The sequence below is a fragment of the Meleagris gallopavo genome, chromosome 1 (assembly GCF_905368555.1).
Source record: "Meleagris gallopavo chromosome 1, MGAL_WU_HG_1.1, whole genome shotgun sequence".
Classification (NCBI taxonomy): Eukaryota; Metazoa; Chordata; class Aves; order Galliformes; family Phasianidae; genus Meleagris; species Meleagris gallopavo.
Window position 1 is genome coordinate 56,125,717 of NC_139404.1, and position 23,577 is coordinate 56,149,293.

The 23,577-nt window shown below is 42.6% G+C and overlaps 1 protein-coding gene across 1 annotated transcript; it reads right to left on the minus strand.

The window, feature by feature from the left end:
• Nucleotides 1-1,137: 1,137 nt before the first annotated feature.
• MKRN1 (makorin ring finger protein 1) lies at nucleotides 1,138-23,043 on the minus strand. Its single transcript, XM_085228674.1, has 8 exons — nucleotides 22,822-23,043; nucleotides 16,121-16,249; nucleotides 11,161-11,399; nucleotides 4,996-5,222; nucleotides 4,299-4,513; nucleotides 3,476-3,586; nucleotides 2,912-3,026; nucleotides 1,138-2,498 (listed from the first exon to the last, which is right to left on the minus strand). The coding sequence occupies exons 1-8, from the start codon at nucleotides 22,983-22,985 to the stop codon at nucleotides 2,286-2,288; spliced, it is 1,413 nt and encodes a 470-aa protein (XP_085084800.1). The 5' UTR covers nucleotides 22,986-23,043; the 3' UTR covers nucleotides 1,138-2,285.
• Between the last annotated feature and the right edge of the window lie 534 nt (nucleotides 23,044-23,577).

Consider the following 23,577-nt stretch of genomic DNA (forward strand, 5'->3'; position numbering starts at 1 on the left):
TTAAATCAATTATTCAAATATTCCCAACTTGCCTGAAATCATACACAAGCAAGGTTTAGAAGCAGCAATACCTAGCACGTGCAAACCAAAAGCAAAGCGTGCTATTTCTGACTCTTTGGGAAGGAGAACTGATCCACATGCTTCTAAGCCCATTACCATTCTCCATCTTCATGGGTCACATCTTCATTACACTTTGAACACAGCTCTCCAGTAAGAAGCTGGCAACCTACCTTCACTGTGTGGAAGCCTTGTTCTACTCCACAGCCCTAATTTTTTACTGGTTCTCCCTACCTCCATTTCATTTACATTTGCATTTCTCCCTCTGCTGCTTGCCTCTGGAAAAAGAAGATCTGACAATGATTTTAGACTGCTCAGCTCACCTTTTCTCATATTCCTGAGCAAGGCAAAATATGCTTCTAGTAGTTAACTTCCATCTTTATGCATTTCTGTAGAAGACAGAAATCTGTGTTCTTTCTGAACACTGATTTAAATAAGCATGTGGATTCCCAGAAAGCAGCCTGTAGCAATGCTTAAACTTGCTGTCCAGGCAGCATTACAACAGGAATCTTAATAGAAAATGTACTGCAGTTGACTTCTGTTGAGGACAAACAGAAACAGTACCACAGCATGGGAATAATTTCTGAGGAAGCCACTTCTGTTCCCAGTAACACCTGCAAATGTTCCTTCAGCAGTTCAATCATCTCAGCTGTCCATTCAGAATGTGTTCCTTCCATCACAAAATCTTTGTTGGAAAAGTTATAAGAAAGTTAAAACCTCCTTTTAGCATGACACAATTCTGCAGGAGCTAAGCGACAAATGCTTTTGTACAAACCAAACACCCTCTCCCCCAACTCCCCCCTCCTCCTGAAATAAAAAATACAGAGGCTTCAAACGTAAAAGAACAGACAGACCTCACTTGATTTTTTGGGGTTTTTGTTTTTTTCATTTTTTTGTATTTTTTTATTTGGGAAAAGTGCTTCTTACAAAAGGCAGCTGCAAAACATTACATTATAGACCTCAGAACAATTTCTCATTCCAATTAAAAGTGAAAGGAGAGGCAGTCTAGGGGACAAGAGCAGCAGGAAAACAGATCACGGGGCATCCACAAGTCAATAAAAAAAAAAAAAACAGCAATAATGTAATGCAAGGTTAAAATTCCTGTACTGAAGCTTTGGTGGCAATGTAATTTCTCAATGCAAATTACAGCCAGAAACTGCATGACCAACTTCCTAAGCAGTAACTCACGTAAGCTGAACAGCTTGACCAGGCAACCTGCCCAACTCAGATGCTGAAAGGCAACGTACCTTGAACCAGCTGAGAGGCACAGAGATTTCCTAGCAAAGCTCACGGCTTACGTGGTCACACCAAGTACTAAAACTTAAAGAGCAAAGCAGCTAAAGGGGCCTCTCGTGTTCCTCTGCCCCCACTCAGCTAACCGGACTTCTGCTCCTGGACAACCCTAACGAAATACATGACAGAGAGCTGGTGTATCAGGGAGTTGAGCTGAGACCACTAAACCAGTTTCATGTCCAATTGGAGGCTAGACTTCATGCACCAAGAGGGGATAAAGGTGGCCTTGTTACTTAACTTACACAGAGTCTCCCCATCCTCGAGGTCCAACTCTACATTTATCTGTATATACACATAGAAAGTTCTCCTTTCACTAAGACATTATCCTTTCATGCTAGACACAGTAAAAACCCGGAACATTCACACCTGGTTCTGGTTACACAGTAGTAATAGTAATGTGCAAGTAAACAAGAGTCCAAAATCACAAATGAAGATGTGTACACGAGGGGGCTGGAACGGAACTGATGCCAGAAAAGGATTATTTGTCTGGCCTGACGTCAGAAATATTGATACAGAGACAGAAAAGAGGCCATCAGCCAATTTACATCCCCACTGCATGGCCACCGCTCATTTTTGTATCTGGGCTCTTCAAAATGAGTGTGGAAGTCCTGTAAACACTTTAACCCTGGAACTGGGTGAGCTCTGTTGGGTACATAGATGAAGCAACAAACCTAAGCTAACTGTTTGACAGTTAAATTCATTTTTACAAAAACTAAGATTTTAAAGATTTCTTGTTATTTGTTTGAACAGAGGAGAAACAACACTCTTGGGGTGGGAGGGGATGGGAGAAGACAGACCCTGGGTAAAAGTTATTACAACAGCACCTGGAATTGATAGGCCTGCCTAGGAGAAACACAGGCACTGCCACAACACCACAGGTAAGTAATAGCTACTGCCTGAAGCCAAGACGACAGTCCACACTCCACTGTCAGGTGCTATAGATCCAGGTCATAATAATCTTCCAGCTCATCATGAAACAAGTCCCACTCATCCTCAGAATCCGTAAGCTCATCATCACCTCCTGCTGCCAACAGCATGAGCAACATCTCACCGAGCTCAAAGGTCACCACTTCGTCCTCATCGGTCTCAAATGGGTCACCATTCTCTCGCTCCTCAATGAACTCCCAGAACCGATTCCTCCGCTGGGCCTGCAAGCAGAACACGAGCATTTACCAGGTGATCAAGCGTGCAAGGAAAGAGCCTTCCCACAAGCTGACAAAGTTTAGCTCCCGTGTACTTTCTGTGCTTCTCCTTCAGGGATATACTGACTCCCAGTAGAACTTATCCTCACACACTCTTATTAGTGCTGCCCAGCATTTTACCTCAGTATGTTGGTACAAAAGTTTGAAAAATTCATTCCTTCCTTATTTGCTTCCATCACTTAGAAAATTTAGACCGCCCTCTCCTTCAAATTCACTACTATACAGACCTGTCAGAAGTTAGAAAAGACAAAGTTCCCCTATCCTCAAGGCAGCTGACTTAAAGCACATCTCTCTTCTGCACTCCCTGCACAGAAAGTACAGAATCCAAAACTGATCCTATATCTACTTGCTGTACCCACTTTGGGTCGCTGTGGCTCCTCTTGGCGGCCATCAGGATACGCATGTTTGTAAAAGCAGTTCCCTCCAAATGGACAGCTCCCACGGCCTTCATCAAAATACCTGCATGGCTTGTTGCTGGAAAGGAAAATATCACAACTCTTATTCACAGCAGATCCAACTAGACTTCAGAATTGCATTTACTTACAGACCAAAAAGATCTAAGCACCATGTCAAGACGGTCAACACAATGCCTATGCAAAAAAGGGATGCATTACACAGCGTTCATACCCAAGACGTGTGTGGGCTGATGCATGCATAGGTGCACTGATGGCTTCCACAGCACAAGCTTGTATTACTTAATGACTAGGTCACCAGTGTTCAGAGTACTAAAGGAAAGACTGAGGTCGAAGTACATAGGAGCAGCTTAGTGACTGCGTGGCTGCATGCATCTGTGGGTGGAAAGGTAAGGAAGTACATCACACACTGGACTGGAAAGGGAAAGGCTTTACATTGATACCCTTCTTCTCCAGGTGTGCGTTACTTCTCCAGCCTCACAGCCTGAGAAAAAGCTGCAGTGCTCATACCTCATTGCCTCCTTGTATTTCTGAATGAGTTTCTGCTTCTCTTCCTTCTCCTCCACCCAGTACTCACTTGGAATGACAAAGTTAGATGTGATCCGACACTCTGGGCAGGACCTGGGGAAGGAACAGACTCCACATTACAGGATGCTCCCACCTATGTTAACAAGTCATGGCATATATCCACCTTAAAAGACATTTTGAACATACTTGCTATATGTGCTTTTCAATCTATATTCTGTCTTAAATACAAAGATAATCTAAGCTCAATGACTTCAAGAACTTAATGTTAATGGCAGCTGGTCATATCAAACCTAAGGTTGTATCAAACCTTAAAAAAACCCTTCACACATAATCCTTTTTCTTTAGAATTAAATACATTTATTTTGGTTTGATTTCTATATATATTTGACTGGCTTTTTTTTTTTTTTTTTAATAACAGCCTTTAAATGGAGAAATGGTTTGCCAACTGATTAATGCATTAGGGCAGCAAAGAACTAAGCAGCATACATTCTGAACTGGTTAATATGTTATCAGATTTCTGGCTGGGCGCCCAAGACATAAACAGTAACCATCAGATAACATGCCAACTAAATAAGTGAAAGTCATTTTCTACCATGAAGAGAGTTTTGAAAACTTAATCCACATTAACCAGATCAGGGTGTAAACATCATCCCTAACAATTATTTTGCTTCCAAACTGAAGTTAGTATGTATTAAAAGTCTCTGCACGGGGGAAAGGGGGAGTGGGGAAGCCTGTTGCAAGTTGTCACAAGTTACTGAGTTCTTCCACAGTAAGAAAGCACAATCAAAATGGGAAAGTGTCTCACTTTATAATCTTGCTCTCAAATTGTTTAGCACTCCTCCACTTGCGGATGCACTTGAGACAGTAAGTGTGGTTGCAGTTGGAGAGGATCCCAAAGCGGCGCTCACTAGGATTAGCTTTTTCATACACCACCTCCATGCATATCCCGCACACCATGTCTTTACTACGCTGGACGGCAAATGAAAGCTCCATGTCCTTCTCGTGAGCTTCAATGCAAGACTGGAAAGGAAAGAGAAAACAACTGCAGAGACAACTGGTCACCTGGGGAAATCTAAACAGGTTTTTAAGCTCAGTTTCACTCTACTATTTTACATAAGGAATGGAAAATGATTAAGCTGCAGAGTCTTTATCCTCAAAGAGTGTTGCTTAAACAGTGGGAAACAATCAATTCAGAGCTCAAATTCCTTCCTTCAGACATTGCTTTAAACATCAGAAAGGCAATCTGGAAGACCATCCAGTTTTACTAGGCTAAGAACAAAGCTTTAGTATCTTCACACAGACTGCTCCCCCAGCGCAGACAAGGAAGCCCAGCTGCTTCTGAATACAGCTCTGACAGGAAACAGTCTATTTTACAACAGGAATTTCATTCACTGCCCAACCCGCATGCACCTTCAAATAAAAGGGAATAAATGACAAGTGACTTCAGGGAGCTAGGAAGCAATAACTTCAAGCTATTTAACGCCAGACAGCTGTCTGCCTACCTTTATGTGCTGGGATCTCTGTGCAGCATCAATTGGATGCAAGACCTGCAGTCCACACATATCACAGATGTCCCCATGGATATACACGCAGTTTTCTCCGTAACGACACTCTCCCACTGCAGCGTAGGGGCACAGCTCCTTCTTCATCTCCACGTCTACTTCCTGCTTTTCATATTCTTCCTCAATCACCATTTCCTCCAAGGGTACTTCAGTGCAGGAAGGGGCAGCTGGGTACAAAATTAAGGAGCAAGAAAGGAGATTGAATGAAAAAAAGTTTTAAAAAACCCTTCGGGTGACCCTGCTCAAGTCATTCAAATGGATTATAAGAAAATAAGGCTCACTTCAGTCCAAGTTCCACGTACCCTCAATTTGAACTAAGTTATTTACTGACTCAAGAAAGCAAGACTGATTTCTAGTGTCATTTGTTCATCATTCAATTCAGACAAGACTAAAGCTATAAAGGCTTCAACAGTCAAAGCAAACTCTGTTTACAGGTTCAGTCTGCACTAGAAAGTCTCACTAACTATATTTTTATGCTAACTACGGTTCAGCAACAATTAAGGTTAAAAATCTCTCGCTGCTTTGAGAATCAGTTCCACTCCAGCTAGAAATGATTCTCAATTTTTCCCCACCACAATTACATTGCTGAAGCAATAGAGGTGTATCCAGCACAAAGTAATGCCAGCACAGAAACACCACACCAGCAGTTTCTCAAATGCAGGTTAATCAGTGTGTTGATGACCATACCTTCACGTGGCTCCAAGTCTATTCTAGACAACTGCAAAAAAAATAAATAAAAGCCATCCAAAACAGACATCCAATCTGCCCTTATCAAGAGAACAATCCCAGCGGTAAGAAAATCTGTCATTTTCAGGGTACTCTCACTTCATTCTAGACTAGCTACCAGTTTTGCAAAAAGAAATCCCACTAAAAAAATTCCCCCACCTAATCCTAAATTGAACCGAAATCTGTACAGCTTCTCTTTCCGACACAGACAGGTTCTGTTTAAGACTTCTATTTCTCCCATAAATCCGCTCATCTGCGCCACCATGAGCCAAACAGTCTTTTGAGGCTGTGACATCAAGCAGGATGATTATGTTACAAGACAAAAGCAGACAGCTGGAAGATGCACTAAAAGCGGAAAAATGACAAAGCAGTGCTACATCCAGAACATGCACAAGGAAGAAGAGCAACTGGATTCCATTTACATAACCAGCAGCTGACAGAGGAGTGAGAAGTCATCTGTGCCATAAGAAAGTGGAGCTTTATAAATCTTTTGAGCACTAAGTTTGGAGAAGCTAGTAAATACAACTAAAAGGGTACTTGGAACAGTAAAAGACTTTCTCAAAAAAGAATCAGGGGCCACACACTCACAGCTTTTATTCCCACGAAGCAAAGATGCACAGCAAGGATCTAAAGCCCAATGGCCCTTAGAGATACAAAGAAAAAGCACGTTCTAGAAAGCTCATAGTTTCAGGGGAGAAGACGAATATGAAAAAACAGAGCAGGAAAATACGAGCACTCAAGAGTACAAGTCTGCTTCCTGTTGGCTCCCACTTAAGAACAACCATCTGACTTCAGAGGTTACTCACACTGCTCTCAGATACTTTTCAACAGCAAGTAATTGATTAAGTAACAAGCCAACCCTTAACGTGCTGATTTTCAGAGGTTCCCAAACAAAAATGAAATAAGCCTTCATTACCTCCTCTTCCCTACCAGTTCTAGTTGCTCTTCTTTGGTGCTAACTCAAGTACCCATTTACTTAGACCTACTTAGTTTTCCATCCAGCTGAACACAATAGGAAAATCTGCACTCACTGATTGAAGTTCCTTCCCTCCTCTCCAGCCCCTTTTTCTGGAGCTTAACAACCATGGTCTCCTCAAACAGCAGCAACAAAAAAAGACTCAAAAGTACCAGTCTGTTTCCATTCCCCTGGTTGTCATTTTTGCCAGATTTTTTATTATTATTATTTTTAGCTTTGTGAGGAGGGAGAGTTTAACAGATCACAGGATTCACAGATAGAAGTCTACTAACCAGATAAATGCAGCTGAGTTTCAAAGGAATCTATTGATACAGCATCTCTTTGAAATGGGGCTGGCAAGATTATCTTTTGCTCAAGGCAATCCTATATCCCTGGAAAATGTATACTTTGAAGCAGAAGTACGCTTGAAGCTTTTCTTAACGGAGAAAGTTTCCAGAGTCACCTGTACTCCTCTGAAGGATATCCTTTATAAAGCCTTTCCTTGATAAAGTTTTGACAAAGAGCTTCTTAGCTGAGGCTCTTTTGAGAATAAAGGTTCTGAAGTCTTATCCCCCAAAGACTGACTTACAATCCCATTCATTTTCTATGCTGGGCCACAAAAGGAGAGAGAAGAGCTTCAAATCTTGGCAAAAACGAGTACACTGAATTATTTAAACAACAACAAAGAATGCAACACCACCAAAGACTAAAAGCAACAAGTAGAATATTCAGTGTAGCTAGTAAAATTCTAGCTAAGTCCACACTACCATTCTTGTGTCCAAAGCACAACCAGTTCTTGTCATCTAGAGGTCAAGACATTAAGATACAGCTCTGTGAATGTCAGTCTTTAATAACAACTTCAGGCACTTCTATAGTATGACAGTACAGGAGGGGAAGAACATGCTGAAATTGACCTAATTCTTCAGTCTCAGTCTTCCATGCTATCCCAGCACTTCCTCTCAGCTAGAGCTATATTTCTATGAAATAAAAACAAAATCAGTATTTTTTCTTACTGCCTTACCTTTCCCACAGTCCGAAGCTCTACATGTGCAACTCCTGAACCTACTGCACTGTTTTGCTCCAACTCTGAAATTCCAATTGTGGAAACTCAGTCACTGCCTCAGCAGTTCCACTTCCAACACTCCTCAGAGTAACACTTATTCTCTATAATTCTGCCCGCTATTTTCAAAGCCATTACTCTTCAGTAGGTTAGATCCCAGAAAGCTATCTTCCCATTCTCCATTTGGCTCGGAAGGGACCCGCAAAATCATCTAGTTTCATTTCACAGCCCACATGGGTGACTAAATCATTCTAGGGATTAAGTCATGACTATGGTACAAAGATAATATAGCATCTCATTGACTTGCGTGCAACCTACTTCCAACACTGAAGCCAGTTTCAAAACTCAGAGCAATACTACATGCAAATCTCACTTCAGTACTTTAGCATGTAATGGAGTGCACCTTTGAAAACAGTCTCCCTACAAACAACTCCTATTTTTCACAATTTGGCTCTCATTACACAGTAATCTCAAAATATGAACCAGACAAGTTTTGGACCAAACGAACAATGCTAAGAACACATCTGATGCTTGAGCTGCAAAGAGATTTTCAGCCCACAGAACCAGACCATAGCTAAGCCAAAATGAAAACCGAGCCAAGAAACAGCTGCACTGAAGAGTGCAATGTTGCTGCCTCTGCCAGCAGTTTCAACAGATCCACTTGTTGCAAGTTTTAGAAGGACTCTTTAATAACACGGCTTTTTAGAGCCCAAATATATGGAAAATAATGAGGTTGCTAGCTCCTACTGAAGTGCGTGATAACAGAATTTCTGAGCTGAGGAATATATCTCAAGTTCTGAAAAACTCAATTAAGGCATTAAGATATCATCTACTCTGTCAAGATGAAGTAAGTAGTATTTACTTTCAAGAGCTTGCATTCTCCAGCTTCAATCTACACCGCATTCAAATGCTCAGCTCTCAGTAGGATTATCCTGATTACTTCTGTTTCCCTTAATAGGCATACAGAACAAAAGCACTCTAGTCTACTTAAATCCAACCCAAATAGTTTAACAAAGTATTTTCCACACAAAATTTCCCAGTCTTCAATTTATAAAGCAGGAAAGCTATATATTTGATTAGAATATTCTATTAGAAGATATTTTCAATAAAACTAAGACACTCCTTACTGCTGGCAGGTCCACCATTTACAAGGAAAAACATAAGTTTCTCGGCAATGAAAGACAGCAAGGATGTCCTCATTCTGCGGGAATTCAATAAACAGAATCTGAATTGGAAAAGAATTGTTTCAATTGTGTGTTGCTTGCCTCAGAAAATAAGGAAAACCAAGAATTCAGTCTGACAACCAGTACTACACTTCAAACACCAACGAGACTCTGAACATAAGCACTTCCAGACAATCCTTAAACTCTACAGTATCGTTATTTAAGAAACTTATTAGGCCTTAGACCAGCTACAAAGCAGAATCTTCCATTCCTTTAGTGACACTGCTCAAAAACTCTAACTTGTGGTATTAAAGGGTAAACTCACCTCCTCATCAGCCCTTGTGGATACCACCCGTGGAGGCACTCAGGGCCAGGCTGGATGAGGCCCTGGGCAGCCTGAGCTGCTGGGTGGCAGTGCTGTCACAGCAGAAGGTTGGGACTGGGTGAGAGTTAAGTTCCCTTTCAACCCAAACCATTCTACAATTCTCTGCAGGAATTATATAAGTAGATACCTCTCAAAACCCAAACATAATCCAGCAATTAATACGAAACTCAACAAGAGCATCCTCAACCTTCCCCCCTCTCTCCTCAATGTTTTTAGATTAAAATCTTTACAAAAAATACCTAGAGTAACATTCCTGAATATTTGAGTTCCACTTCTTTTCCCTCTTTTCTCTTTGACTCCAGACCCATAGTCCTCCAGACCACTTTCCTAAAAATCCCAGGAAGATATATATAGAAAGATTCTCTTCTGTATATCTCAACTTGATGCAACACATTTCAGACTTCCAAAACTCTAGAGAAAAGATCTATGCCCTAATAAATCATTAGTTAGGAAAAACTGTTGCAAGACAGATGTCAGATGCCTGAAGTTCTAAAGATACTGAAGGAAAGTAATTCAGTGTAGACCAGTTAATTATCTTCAATTCATATACTTACCTACACGTTGGAACGATGTATTAACAAGTACATACATCTGGTAGTCCAAAAGGCAAACTGCATTTTGGGCTGCCTTCATTTAACCAGCCAGACAAAAAAAAAGGCAGCCTCCCACCGCATTCACCATTGGTGCAGCATCACCTCAAATACTGAGTGCAGTTTGGGACTCCACAATATAAAAGGGGTGTTAAGATACTTGAATGCATCCAGAGGAGGGCACCAAAGCTAATGAAAGGGCTGGAAGGCATGTTCTATGAGAAGCTGAGCACACTCTGGTTAGCCCTGAAGCAGTAAGGCAGCTGGACTAGATTCTTGTAGATCCCTTCCAGTTGAATTATCATCTTTTATTCTCATAGCAGTAGAAAGGAGCAACACAATTCAGTGTTGCTTATATCTCTGCCATCCTACTGCCTTCAGTTACTCCAGAACATCTAGCAGCAGTAGCAGCAGAACAAACATGGAAACATGGTGCACCTGAACCTCAAAAATTGAGTATCTGAAGAATTGCCACTATTTTCTTTGCTGAGCTCACTGTCAAGACACAACACTTAGTCCAAATCAGAATCATTTGCATTAACAGAAGGTCTAATAGTAAAAGACAGATACTGCTAAATAGTAAAATCTGAGCACTATGTAACAAACTTCAAATTATTCTGGGCATAAAAATATCGGTTTTTGATACAATCATTATTTGATCATTCATGGTTATACATCTTTAGTTTTAGAGAGCCTGAAGAGAGACTAAACGTATGCACCTACTTTTTGATATCTTTGTGCTACCTTTCTGCAAGGAAAGTAAATGATAGGTATGGTATACTTAAACTGTCTGGTCCCATACAATGAGCTCTTCCAATCCCATTCCCCTCATGAGCCATCACAGTACTATAAAATCAAGTCTCAGAAAAGTAACTGGAATGAATGATCTTCAGTTTCTAGTCTGAATTGCTACAGGAGTCATGAAAGCAAATACTTGGTTAGAAGTCATTCTACAGGAATCAGCACCTCCTCTAGACATCTTTCACAGTACTCAGAGTCTCTGCATATATACCTGGTTTTAGAACACCGTTACAGCAGTAGGAATGGATTTGAAATGATCCTACTATTTATGCAGAAAAAAAATCAAGTAGAACAACAGAACAGTTGAAGTGATTCATAAATACGAACAGCTGTACTCAGCTAAACCAGAAGTATTAAAATAAATGCACTATGCAGAAACTGTTGACCCATGACAGAAATTTACCATTATCCCATGATCAGCTTACCACGTCCGCAGTATGGCTGCCCAGGAACAAACTCTACAGCATTCACCCAGTCTTCAGCACCTACTCCAGCAGCTGCCAGATCTATATTTTCATCTTCTATCTCAATAATATCTTCTTCAACAATTTCAGGGAGTGATACGAGGTCTGATACTGAGGGATACATTTTTGCAGCTGGATTCACAGTAGTCTCTTCTTCTTCTTCTTCTTCTTCCTGCATCAGCGGCTTGGTGTGTTCATATCTAACAAATGAAAAAAAACATAATATCAACTCCTCACAAGAAAACTCCTCCACAAAACTGCCTGAAAAACTGGAAGCAAACCAATTTAGATGTTAACACACTATACTGAAGAAAAGGCTTGGAAGAAAATGCCAGATGACCCTTTAAGAGAAACGCATCCACTTGTATAACATGTCAGCACTGCCTAAGGAACCCAACCCTATTCCATTTGGTAAGAAATGGAGTGATGTGTGCAATTTTCACTTAAATTACAAAAAAATGAACTTCAATTACATCCAAAATCACTCACATACCTACTACATACATGCACTATTAGTGAATAAAGTGAGTTAATTTAGCTTTAAAAAGACTAAAGACAGATACTGCTGTCTTCAACCATCAAATGAGAAGGCACAGAAAAAGAGTGAGCCACTCTTCTGAGAAACTCAGTGGTATTTAAAGGCCAGCAGACAAGCTAAAAGTGGGAAATTACCGTAAGTTTACCATGAAATTAGTTAAGCACTGAAGGAGATGCCCAGAGAGGCTACACAACCTCTGTTCTTGCAGATACTCAAAACTTGAGTGGACAGTGTCCCAGACAACGTGACCTAAACTGACCTACTTTGCCTCAATCAGATGTTATGTTGGCTTTAGTAATTATTTCTAAGTCCTTCAATTTACTGTGGAAAACGATGCTCAGAACACATTGATCCCTGCCACCCACAAACAACAGATAATTTCTCTCAGAGATCTGCCTTCCCGCAGCTAGTACACTAAAAGACATAATTCATTTCCCCCCACAAAGTCTTAGATATCTGCTGACTAATTTAAAGGATGAAAGGAGGGAATTCTTGGAGATTATATACAACCTTTAAGCGACTGTGATTCACTTGCTTGTGTCAGGTTGAAAATAATTAAGCATTACAGATCTTGCATATGAAAGAAACACACCCGACCAAACGTCAGCTTTAAAATCTCAATGAAGCTATGAAGCACAAATTAAAAGGCAAGCCTCCAGTCCTCTTTGACAGTGGTTTCCAAAGCAAGGCACGTGCACCCCATGCATTATTCAAGATAATCCACCAGAATTCAGGAAGAAAACTGTAGGATTTTTTCATATCTAAAATTATAAGAAAGAACTTAAGCTTTTCATATTAAATATATGGACCAAGGTTGGTGCTCTTACTCAGTCTGTATGCCAAAGGGTCTTCTGTCACACACAGTACACAATGTGTCCTGAAGGAAGAGCAGGTGTGCCACAATGTGCAGGGATTAACAGCAGTGCCCTTGCTTGTTTGCTTTCAGTGCATTGATACTGCAATTCACATCTGCCCACTAAACGGAGTTTAGATTACATTATCCAGTTTTAAGTTAAATTCTCACAAAACAAACAAGAGGTTAAACAACATTCCTGCAAAGTAATTGTGGATTTAAGAGAATCCCGATAATGTGAACAAAAAACATCGATACAATGTCAGATCTGATTAGGTTGTAGTTGTTTTTTACCTTTGTAATGTGGCTGAGGAAGAGCTGAGACTGAGGAAGAGTCAGGTCTGACAGGAATTGTGGGGGGAGTGCGGAGGAGGGAAAAGGGAGGCAATCAAAATAACTGAGAGGAGGATTTGAAACACAGATTCACTATTGTGATTCTTGCCCTAAACGTATGTTATGTCTTGAGATATTAGCCAATGGCAGTATGAAACCATCACAGTGACAAGACTTGATCTAAGCTTCCCCAGCAAGACGACGAACTTCTATAGCTGTTTTTTTTTTTCCCTAGAGATGTTTCAGATCATGGAAAATTCGGGTTGAGTAGTGCAAAGGTTGGTGACAAATGCTGAAAAGCATCTTCGATGTTTCTTAGATAATAGCAAACGACAAAAAAGCTACATATAAATCAGAACGCTTGTTCTTCCTGATGGCAGAAATAACACATGGAAAGCAATATAGCAACAAAAGTACTTCTCTTTGTCAGCAAATACTGCTGGGAGATAGAACTCTGCTGAAGATTCAAAGAAACAAGTACTAGAACAAACTATGCAGTGTTCAAGGTTCACAACAGAGGCAACTGGAAGTATGTTACTAACAATGCTTCAGCTTACCGCATTCCCTAGATTATGTTGCAACAATGAAATACATGAACTACATTTCTGTGAGCCACTGAGGAGATACACTAGAGAAGATGTATTCTCAACAGTAAGTGACTTCTCCATTAAAAATAATGCCTTACAAGAAAGGCTGGGTGAGTTTAACCGCTGATGGAGCAGCTACGTTAAATATAATAAACTATTTCCAGTTAAGATTACAGGGATAGTGCAAGTGAAATTCATTCACTGCATCATAAATAGGAAAGATACTGCAGCAAAAAAGCTGGAACCAGAAGCAGACAAAATGCTACCACATCATCAGTATGGTTAACTCCATAAAACTAAAACATTTCAATAGTAAAATCTTTCAATATTTCGTAATGAGAAGTAGAATGATGATGAAAACCTTCAGTACCACTCAGTGGTTTGCTGGTTATTTCATGTTAAATTGCTTAACAATTCTTGTAAAAGACAAGTTGCACACTTTTCTTTCACAATACAAGTGCTGCAAATTTGTTGACCTATTCTGTGATGAGAGGTAGCTGTGACTAGTATGCTACCCTACCCAGTACACATTTTCAAAAAATAAGCACACTTAATCCCTTCAAATTAGAAATGATGTTTTTGGAGTAAGAGCAATTGCTTTTTGAAAGAAGCTTGTGCTATGGAGATCACATTTTGTAAGTGGCTGTTGGGAAACACTACCATTGCGAGATGATTTTGTTGTCAAAAACAACGCAAGCGTGTTACCTATATTCTTGCATCCGTACATCGAAAAAAAATTTGGAAGTGGTTTTATAACACATTTAAGAATCTTCTACTGAAACTTCAAAAGACTTTCAGTAGGCCTTAAATTTGTTAAAAACTTGGACAACCATTAAGCCCAAGTACCCACAGACTGAACTAGGAACCTGACCTTCCAGTTGCCGTACCCAAGCGCTAAACTGGTAACTTTGAAAGACAATAAAGCACACGGAACCACAGCGCTCTCCGTAAAGCTATGATTTTAGTGAGAGTAATAAGTTTTCTGTACAGTTAATAAATAAAACCAATGTTTTCAAAATATTTTATTCTTTATCTTAATCTAATCTTATGTTGCCCTCGTGGCCAAGAAGGCCAATGGTATCCTGGGTGCACTGAAAACAGTGTGGCCAGCCAGTCCAGGGAGATGATCCTCCCCCTCTACTCTTCCGGGCTGAGGCCACATCTGGAGTGCTGTGTCCAGTTCTGGGCTCCCCCAATCTAAAAAGACAGGGATCTCGCAGAAGGATTCCAGTGGAGGGCCACAAGGATGGTAAAGGGCCTGGTGCATCTCCGTACCAAGAGAAGCTGAGTAACCTGGGTCTGTTCAGCCTGGGGAAAAGAAGACTGAGAGATGATCTGATTAATGTTATTAATATCTAAAGGGAGGTGGAAGGCAAATGGATGAGGCCATGCTCTTCTCAGCAGTATGTAGCGGTAGGAAAAGCAGTAATGGCCTAAAACTTGAAGTTTCATACTAACATGCAGAAGAAATTCTTTTCCATCAGAGCAACAGAGCATTCAGGTTGCCCAGAGCAGTTGAATATCTTCACAGGAGACTCCACAAGATCATCTGGACACCCACCTGTACGTCCTATTGTAGAGTACCTGCTTCATCAGGGGGTTGGACTCACTGATCTCGAGGCTCCTTCCAACCCCTGTAGTTCTGTGATTAATTTTATCCATGTTTTAGAATGTGTGTAATGTAATAGTAAAGTAGTACATCTGTATAATTTATCAGCAAATATACATTTGGTAGGGGTGTGTGCTAAAAAGAGTCACTTTTTTATTCCATCTACAAGCAACAAAAGTTTGGAGACCACTGATGTACATGACCTTGAATGTAGCACTGGCAGATATACAAAAGGCTAGAGACTAATGTTCCATTATCTATCTTATACATAGTTACTGAATACTAAACATGTAAAAAAAGCAAACTATAGCTACACATGAGGTCATGATGCAAATATTTATCACACATAGGAGCTACAACAATACAGTGTTAAAACTCTGATAAGTTGTAATATAGAGAACTTCAGCGACAAAAAAAGATCCCTAAGCCTTTATAAAGCTTTGCTACGCTAGGAAAGCATAACTTTCCTTTGTTCGTTCTTTTAGTTTTTCTTCTCTTTTTCAACAGTGTAGGTTAATTTATGTCCTCTCAACACAGGGCTGATTTATACTGGCATTTTAAAAATATATGACTACAGTCCAGTTACTTCTTCAAAAGTGACAGTTTAATTGTTAGAACAGCAATTTCTGAAGAGAGATGCAATACAAAAAATCATACCTGTTTTATCATAATTGTTTCTCAGTCATCAGTTCAGCTAGTCCCAGATTTCATTTCATCTACTCATACTATTAACAAAACAAACCACAAACAAAAACACACCTTGACAACCATTGCTTTTCTGAAGACTGGTTCTCTCTTCACATCACCTCTTCTTATTGGTTCTCAAAACAAAGTAAACACTATCATTCTTAGTAAGAGAAAACCATCAGTGAAATGGACTAATTTCTGTAGAATTATGAAGTTTCAATGCAAGGAGGATTTCTTTTGCCTTTCTCTGAGCTCTCTACTCAGGAACTTTAAGTGAAGTTACCCCTACGGCACAGTGATTAGCATTTCTTTACCTGCAGTGATCTCCGTAAGCACAGCATCCACGCTGATAATACCTGCACACCATGGCAGACTGACTGGTGGACAGGTCATGAGAGTAGCGACAGTTGTCTCCCTCCTTGCAGACTCCATGCATGAAATACCTGTAATACAGGGGATTACTGTGAATTTAAAAGTACTGAAGCTGTAAGCACAGTATAAGAAGACATGTTGTTTTATAAATCAAGGTATGCTGAATTAAAGACATAACTAACAGCTCATGGGACCACATCCCAGTATAAACGTATAAATGAGAAAGTCTGAAAAAGGACAAAGCCTTTTCTACCCCAATGAACTGCAAAAAACACTGAAAGCATTTTTTTTCCCCCCATTCTTATAAATGTTAACCTAGAAAATGCAAACTTCTTTAAATGCACGGCATTATAACTATTCTGACTTCGTATGAGAGCCACAACTGAACATATTAAAGAACACTTGACCACTAGAGAAGCATTAACCAACTTCTCCCCCTTAACAACTCCTTAACAACAATTCAGCTTACAGAAAGAAGCACTGGCCCTCAAATACAAAGTAAATTACAATCTCTGAATTAATTTATCAATACCTACCACACAAGAAAAATTGTTAGAGTTCAGATTTCACACAAACTCTCAGGTAGACTATAAAACACAGCCTGAGCAAAGATTCAGAAGCCCATTATACCCTTTAAGCCCATCCTTCTGCTGAAAGGAGTAGCTCTGCCTTCCTGCTCCACGCTGCCACCCACACAGCCAGCAGAACCAGGCCCTCCAAGGAGGTGACTGCACAGGCATCCTGCAGTGCAGCCAGCAGGAAGGACAGCTGGATCTTCTGCAGCACCAACAAAGAGGAGGAGGGCTCTTCACAGAGCAGCATTTGAAGTCATACTCCTAAACAAAGGGTGTCAAAATCTGGACAAGTACTTAAGACTGCTGTAAGGTAAGGGATCATAAATCAGAGCAAACGATTCACCAAGTTACATAAGCAAAGCTACATTTGTAGTGCCAAGACTAGGGAAATGCTGTAACTTGAAGCAAGTCTGAAGAAGGCTGACAGAGGACCTGCAAAGCCAGTGGTGTACTCAAGATACTTACTAAGAGCAGGAGAGCTCAAGTGGTTTTATAAGCCACCAGCTGACACTAACTGCCAGGCTGCAATTCTCGCTTTCAAGGTACCATCTGTCTGTACACTGTGGCTACACAGCAAACCTGATAAGAAACGTGATCCTGCACAGAAATAAATAATAAAACGACCAGATGACACTCTGCAGGCTATTCTCCCCAGAGACATCAGTACTCTAGTCAGGTTTGCCAGGTGGCTGCACCGACCACCATGCCAGCACACCGCAGGAACCGGGTACTACACCAGAACTCTCCAGCATTCCTCACTACAAAGAATAATTCATTCCATCCTCCTCTCCTCCACAAGCACACAAACACCACAACACGCTTGTCCACACACAAACACCTCAAAGCCAAGATTTAGCAACTCACAGACCCATGGAACCAGAATCTAACTGGAACTTCTGGATTCCTTTAAGGAATGAGATTTACACCAACAAGTCAAAATTAATTCAGGCTGTTAAGTTACCGAAGAACAAGCTAGGAACATTTATCTCCACCCTTTGCTTGTTTCAGCACAGCACTGCTTCTCCCATGTGTCAGGGCACGCAGATCCACAGCCACCTGCTGACTCAGATCAAGGAGCTGCTCAGATGTAACCTGACATTCCTTCTGCCACCCCTGCGGTTATTTTTAGTGCAGTTCAGATCACGGTTCAGACCCGTGCACAACCACCCTGCTACTCCAGCCACAGGGCTGAAATAAGCAACTAAGGGGAAGGCAACAGCTACAGTGAGCACTTTGGCTGAGAAGCAGCTGATCGATGTAACTTACTCTAAATACTGAAGCCTCGGAACGAGGCTCTCCCACTGCTGGTTACTCAGAGGAAATGGAAGTCTAAGGCCCTTTCCAACTCTACATCAAGAGGTTCCTTTGTAAGCACAGATCCTCTAGAATTCTGAAACTAGCCACAGTGCATTACATCAAGACAGTACATTATAAAGGGGAAGGGGAAAAAAAACCTGAAGCACTCATGAGCTTCATTTAATTTTCATCACTTTTGCACTGCATTCCCATGCAGCAAGCTCAGCTCCATTCAATAACTCAAGTGAGGGGAGGGAAAAAGTCTCTAAGGATTACACCAACTCCACTTCTTGCCCAAAGAAGGGAAGTTTTGACTTCAACATCACAAAGAAATTAACATTTTCCATGTGAAATTGCTGCATTTGGCTAAAATGTGCTTTGGTCATACTTGAGAAGTGGGTACGTTAAAGCACAGAGTGCTTTATTTTTGGCTTGGCATGTAAAAATGTGGAAGAACTTCTCTACACACTCAGATATAATTGTAACATTACATCCTAGCAATTCCAGCCTCTTGTTTCTGGATACAGGACAAAAGGATTCTAAAAACTGAAAACTGGACAGGCTACCTGCCTCATTCAGTGACATGCAGAAGGGCATCCAAACTTTGCTTTCTGTCAAACACGCAGGGAACATGCATCACGTGATCTGAAAAAGTTAAACTGGAGCAGGATAAGTAAATAACTGCATGCTCCCTGGGTGCTTTCACACAGCAATGCACTGTCTTTTCTGTTGAGATACAGGAATACAAAGTGGTGAGACTGCACAGGTTGAGACCATGCCACGTGCCCCCCGCTCAGTTCACTGCAAGACTGTGCAAAGCTGTGTTGTACTAACACATGGCACAACCCATCCAGGAGGTACTAACTGCAGGCAGTGACATTTAAGCATTGAAAAACATTGCAACTAATACCTAATTATGTATCCTTTAACCAGTACAGCAAATCCTGTCTTTCATGGGGTGCTTAGAAAAGCCAGAGAATTCCCCGTCCCTGGAGGTGTTCAAGGCCAGACTGGATGGAGCCCTGGGCAGCCTGGTCCAGTATTAAATGTGAAGGTTGGTGGCCCTGCCTGTGGCAGGGGGGTTGGAGATTCATCATCCTTGAGGTCCCTTCAAACTCTGTGATTCTGTGAAATCAGGCTTTGCACATCCAAAAAGCATCTGATCTGTAACCAGAATCTCATGGGCATTTTTTTGGAAATGCATAGAGAAAGCAATCACCCAGGGCCATAAAGCTAGATGCCTTAAAATAGCATCTTTTAAACATTTTGTTTTCCACTGTCAGAAGGATATTACTTCTACTACCTGCCATAAGCTAGAGCAAAAGCACGTATAATGACTTCATTAAAAAAACAACACAGTTTAAAACACAGACAGCTGCATTCTAGAACCTTAGCATGTACTAGCTGCTTTCAGATCATCTCCTTCATATGAGTCTTCGCATGTACAATCCTACTAGTGAAATCACTATGCAAGATCTCTCCCCACAGCTTTAGAAGGTTGCAACGAGTTTGCCTTCTCAGGTGTGGCTTGTCCTTTTCTTCAGACCCACTTAAATTGCTATCAGTCAACCGCATATGTTTATTAAACCACTGGTTTCATTGAGAATGTTACACCCAGCAACAGAGCTGAGTTTCCAACAAGAACAAGAAGCACTGCCATTGCTGGCAGATGGGAACCTCTGAGGAACAGCCAGCTGCAGCCGCTGGCTCCTTCAGGAGCAATAGAGGCTGAGAGCTCCTAACAAGGGAAGCAGCTGAGCAGAGGCCAGGCACGCTGCTCTAGCACAGCACGTGTATATTTAGCTATGAGCAGCTGGCAAAGTTTTACAGGAGTCAGCAACCTTATAAAAATGGAAAGAAAAGACAAAAGCGAGTCTTAATTGCATTTACCTGCTTGTCCTTTCCTTCCCATAACCTTCTTCAGCAAGAAGGTAGTGGGAGGTGTCTAGAAGAGAGCTGCTAAAAAGGGGCAATGCGTCCAGGTTTTAAAGAGGCTTGTGAGCCACACCTTATCACTACTGTTACACCAAATTAAGGAGGCCTACCTGTGTGCTTCAGATTCCCTTTTCTGTTTCATTTAAGAACACAATACCTGACCTAGGTTCTCAGAAAGAAAAGCAAAGTTACACACGCCAGACAACTCTCAAACCACACCATCTAGTTGCTAAAGGGTTTTATTTCTGTTCAGTTACTGAATGCAATCTGTTTACATCAACTTGATGGGCTGAAGTACTGCTGCATGAGAACTGGAAAACTCAATTCTCTGGAGATAACACCATTATCTTTGGTTTAAGTGTCAGCTATACCACCACTCAGTAAAGTTTCCTGTCTGTCTAAAACAGGAAGGACAGAGACACTTGATAAGGACTACCGTTCTTTTTTCTTATTTTAAATCTATCAATAATGAAAGGATCTGAATATGAAATAAGTCCTCATAACCTACTGAGGAACAAGATGAATTTCGTTTTCACCCTGAGCCCTAAACTAAACCTGCAGAAAAAGCAGAAGGGCAGCAATTGCAAAACCACAAGCCTAGGAGAAATCAAAGCCCTTCCTCTCAGTCCCTGTGTCTCACTTTAAGACACCCAGCCAAGGGCATCACCCTGACATAACAAGCAGCAAGAACATCCTCTAATTCTACAACTTCCCATTTTGGTAAAACAGCTGTATGCCTTCACCAACCATGAAATGCAAGTATTCATATCGAAGATACTCCTGTTTGTCTGAAGTTTCTCAGGTAGTGCCTGCTGTTACCCATACGATGATTCAGATAAAGTTACAGACGAAAGCAACTCTGCAGCATTACTCAGAACTGAAGCTGCTTTAGACACTGCAGTGAAAAAAAAAAAACCAAAACACCTCGATTCTGAAATGTTACTAACCCCTTCATTTCACAGTTAAATCCTCCAGCTCATTTACAAAGGTAAAACAAGACTCAAGAGTGTGTTCTCTTAACCAGCTATCAGGAACTCCACCCCACTGAAACTTAACTTAGAAAAACCGAATTCTTATAACACAGCCCCAGAAGATCAGGTTGAATCATTGATTTCACTTCAAAGCCTGAGGAAAGCTCTGCTGCCTGCAACTGGAAGGGGCCCACTGAAAACAAACAAACAAAGAAAGGAACAAACAAGCACCGGGGCAGCTAAGAGGATTAGTCAAAAAGAACAATGGAGAGGCTCATTAGGTCGAAAGCTGAGATCTCATTTTTGTTTAAGCTCACATTACAGCACACGAATGTGTTCTCCTGCGATGATCAAGCTTTCCTGAGCGTTTTGAAATAAATGCATTTGTTCGACACACTCACTGGCCGGTACAGGCACAGATCAGCTCGACTGCTCTGCAGTCACTGTTTGCAATCAAGCGATTCGCTGTGCCTGAGCAAGTACACAAAGCTCATCAACATACTTCCCCTAATTAGGCTTTCTGGTCTTCAGAAACACACAGCAAACTCAAGCAGAAGCACCGACCTCTGCCCTCGCAGCCCACTGGAGAGCTGAGCTAAGCACCATTCCCAGCCATTTCCTCATCTCCGCCCTGTGCTTAACGGCCTTGCAGCAAACATTAACCTGGCTATTCACTGCAAAAGCTCTTTGCACGCAGAGAAGTACTCAGAATTGAGAAATGGTGTTTTCCAGATGAGCACCGTTAACGTGCTTAACTTGAGGCAATGCAAACAATACTCAGGGTTAGCAGGGATGCCTCAGACACTGCAGGGCCCCCGCAGCAGCACAAAGGGATGCAGCAAGCAGGCTGCCGTGAGAGCCAAGCACCGGCTCTCGGGGCCGCCCTTGGCACCAAGGGGAAATGGTGTACAAAAGACCTCACGTTAGAATCTAGAGCCTTCTTTCCTTCCCAAAAGAAAACCGGAAAATATTTTGGATTTGGAAAGTATTTTGATCGGGAACGTGTTATGTTAAATGGAATATAGAGACTTAAGAGACTTAAAAAAAAAAAAAAAAAAAAAAAAAAAAAGGAAATGCTTCTTGAACCTCGGCTTCGATCATCCGTGTCATAGGAACTCCTCTATTTTATCTTCGCAAAAACTGCTTTATGCTCCTTTCAGCCTGCAGTCCCAGTTTAAAAATAGTCCCTCTGGCAGCGCTGCAACATGCGGCAAGATCTGCACGCTCATCGCGAAGAGATTTATCGGAAACGCATTCTGCAGGGAAATGCAGATGCAAAATGACGCAGCGCTCCGAGCCATGATGTAAGGCGGGCAGCGGCGCTCCCGGCGCTGCGGGGACGGGTCACGGCGGGCCGCGTCCCGAGAAAGGCCTCAGCGACACCCGCGTTATTGAGACATCCAAAGCCCGATTCGACCTCGATGGCCCGACACTTCCCCCATAGCCTTTTTCGCGGCGATCGCCGTGACTCAGGAGCCCCGCAGGCCTCGAGGACAGCGCGGCCCAGTCCCAAGGGCGAGGCGGGCGCGGGCCGCAGCGCGAGGCCGGCTCCAGAGGGCGGCGCAAGGCCGCACCGGAAGTACGGGCCCTGGCGGCGACCTCGTTGCCCGCGGGGCCTCCCGCCCCGGCCCCGCAGCGCGGGCTGCCCAGGGCGCGGCCCCGCGCCGCCCTCCGCCCCCGGCCCCCCCCTTCAGAGGGCGCGGGGCGCCGCGGTGCCTACGTGAGCGAGGGGGGAGGGGCGCGGCGACCCGAGGAACGGCCGCGTGGGGGGAGGAAGGGGGAGGGGAGAATGCGGGGAGAATGCAAGGAGATGATGGGGACGAAGGGCCACCGCCGCCCCCGCCCTCCGCCGTGGGCAGCGCCTACCTGCAAGTGACCTGCTTGGTCCAGCCGCCGCCCGGCCCCAGGGCGATGGGCGGCACGGCCGCGGGTCCGAAAATGGTACCCGTGGCTCCCGCGGCGGCGCTCGGCCCCAGGACCGCCGCCGCCGCGGCATCCGCCGTTGTTCCCAGAGCCACCGCCTCAGCCATTACTGTTTATCCCACACACGGCGACAGCACCGGAACTTCCGGGAGGGCATCCTTCCGGGCGGGCGGCGGCGGGGCGGGGACGGGAGAAGGGCCGCCCCCCCCGCCCGGCGAAGGCTCTGATTGGAGGAGCCGGCGGGGGAACGCCCACTCGCTCCAGAACGTTCCCGCCGCGCGGTGCGGCCTTCACCCGCCCACCGTGGGGGGAAGGGAGAGCGGGGGCGGCATGATGGCGGGCTGAGCGGTCTTCTAACAAAACTAATGCTTTGCTGGTCATCTCCTTCATCTCTAGGAGATTGGGAGATTTCTGTTTTTTTCTTTCCTCATGTATTTGCTCCTCTGTTGTAGTTCCTGCTGGTAAAGAAAATGACAGCTGCATTTTATGATGCATAGGTTTTTATCTCAACAGACGCTCAGCCTGCTGGTGCTGCCCCTGTGTATTTCAGCAGTACGTTACAATAAACTGTCAGTTCTCCCAGAGCTGAAATTAAAATTACAACTCACTTCTTCGTATGCAGGCATTCTATCTATAAAACCTGACCCGATCTTAACTTCATATTCTACTTATTTATTTTAATTCTGGTGAACGTGGTGG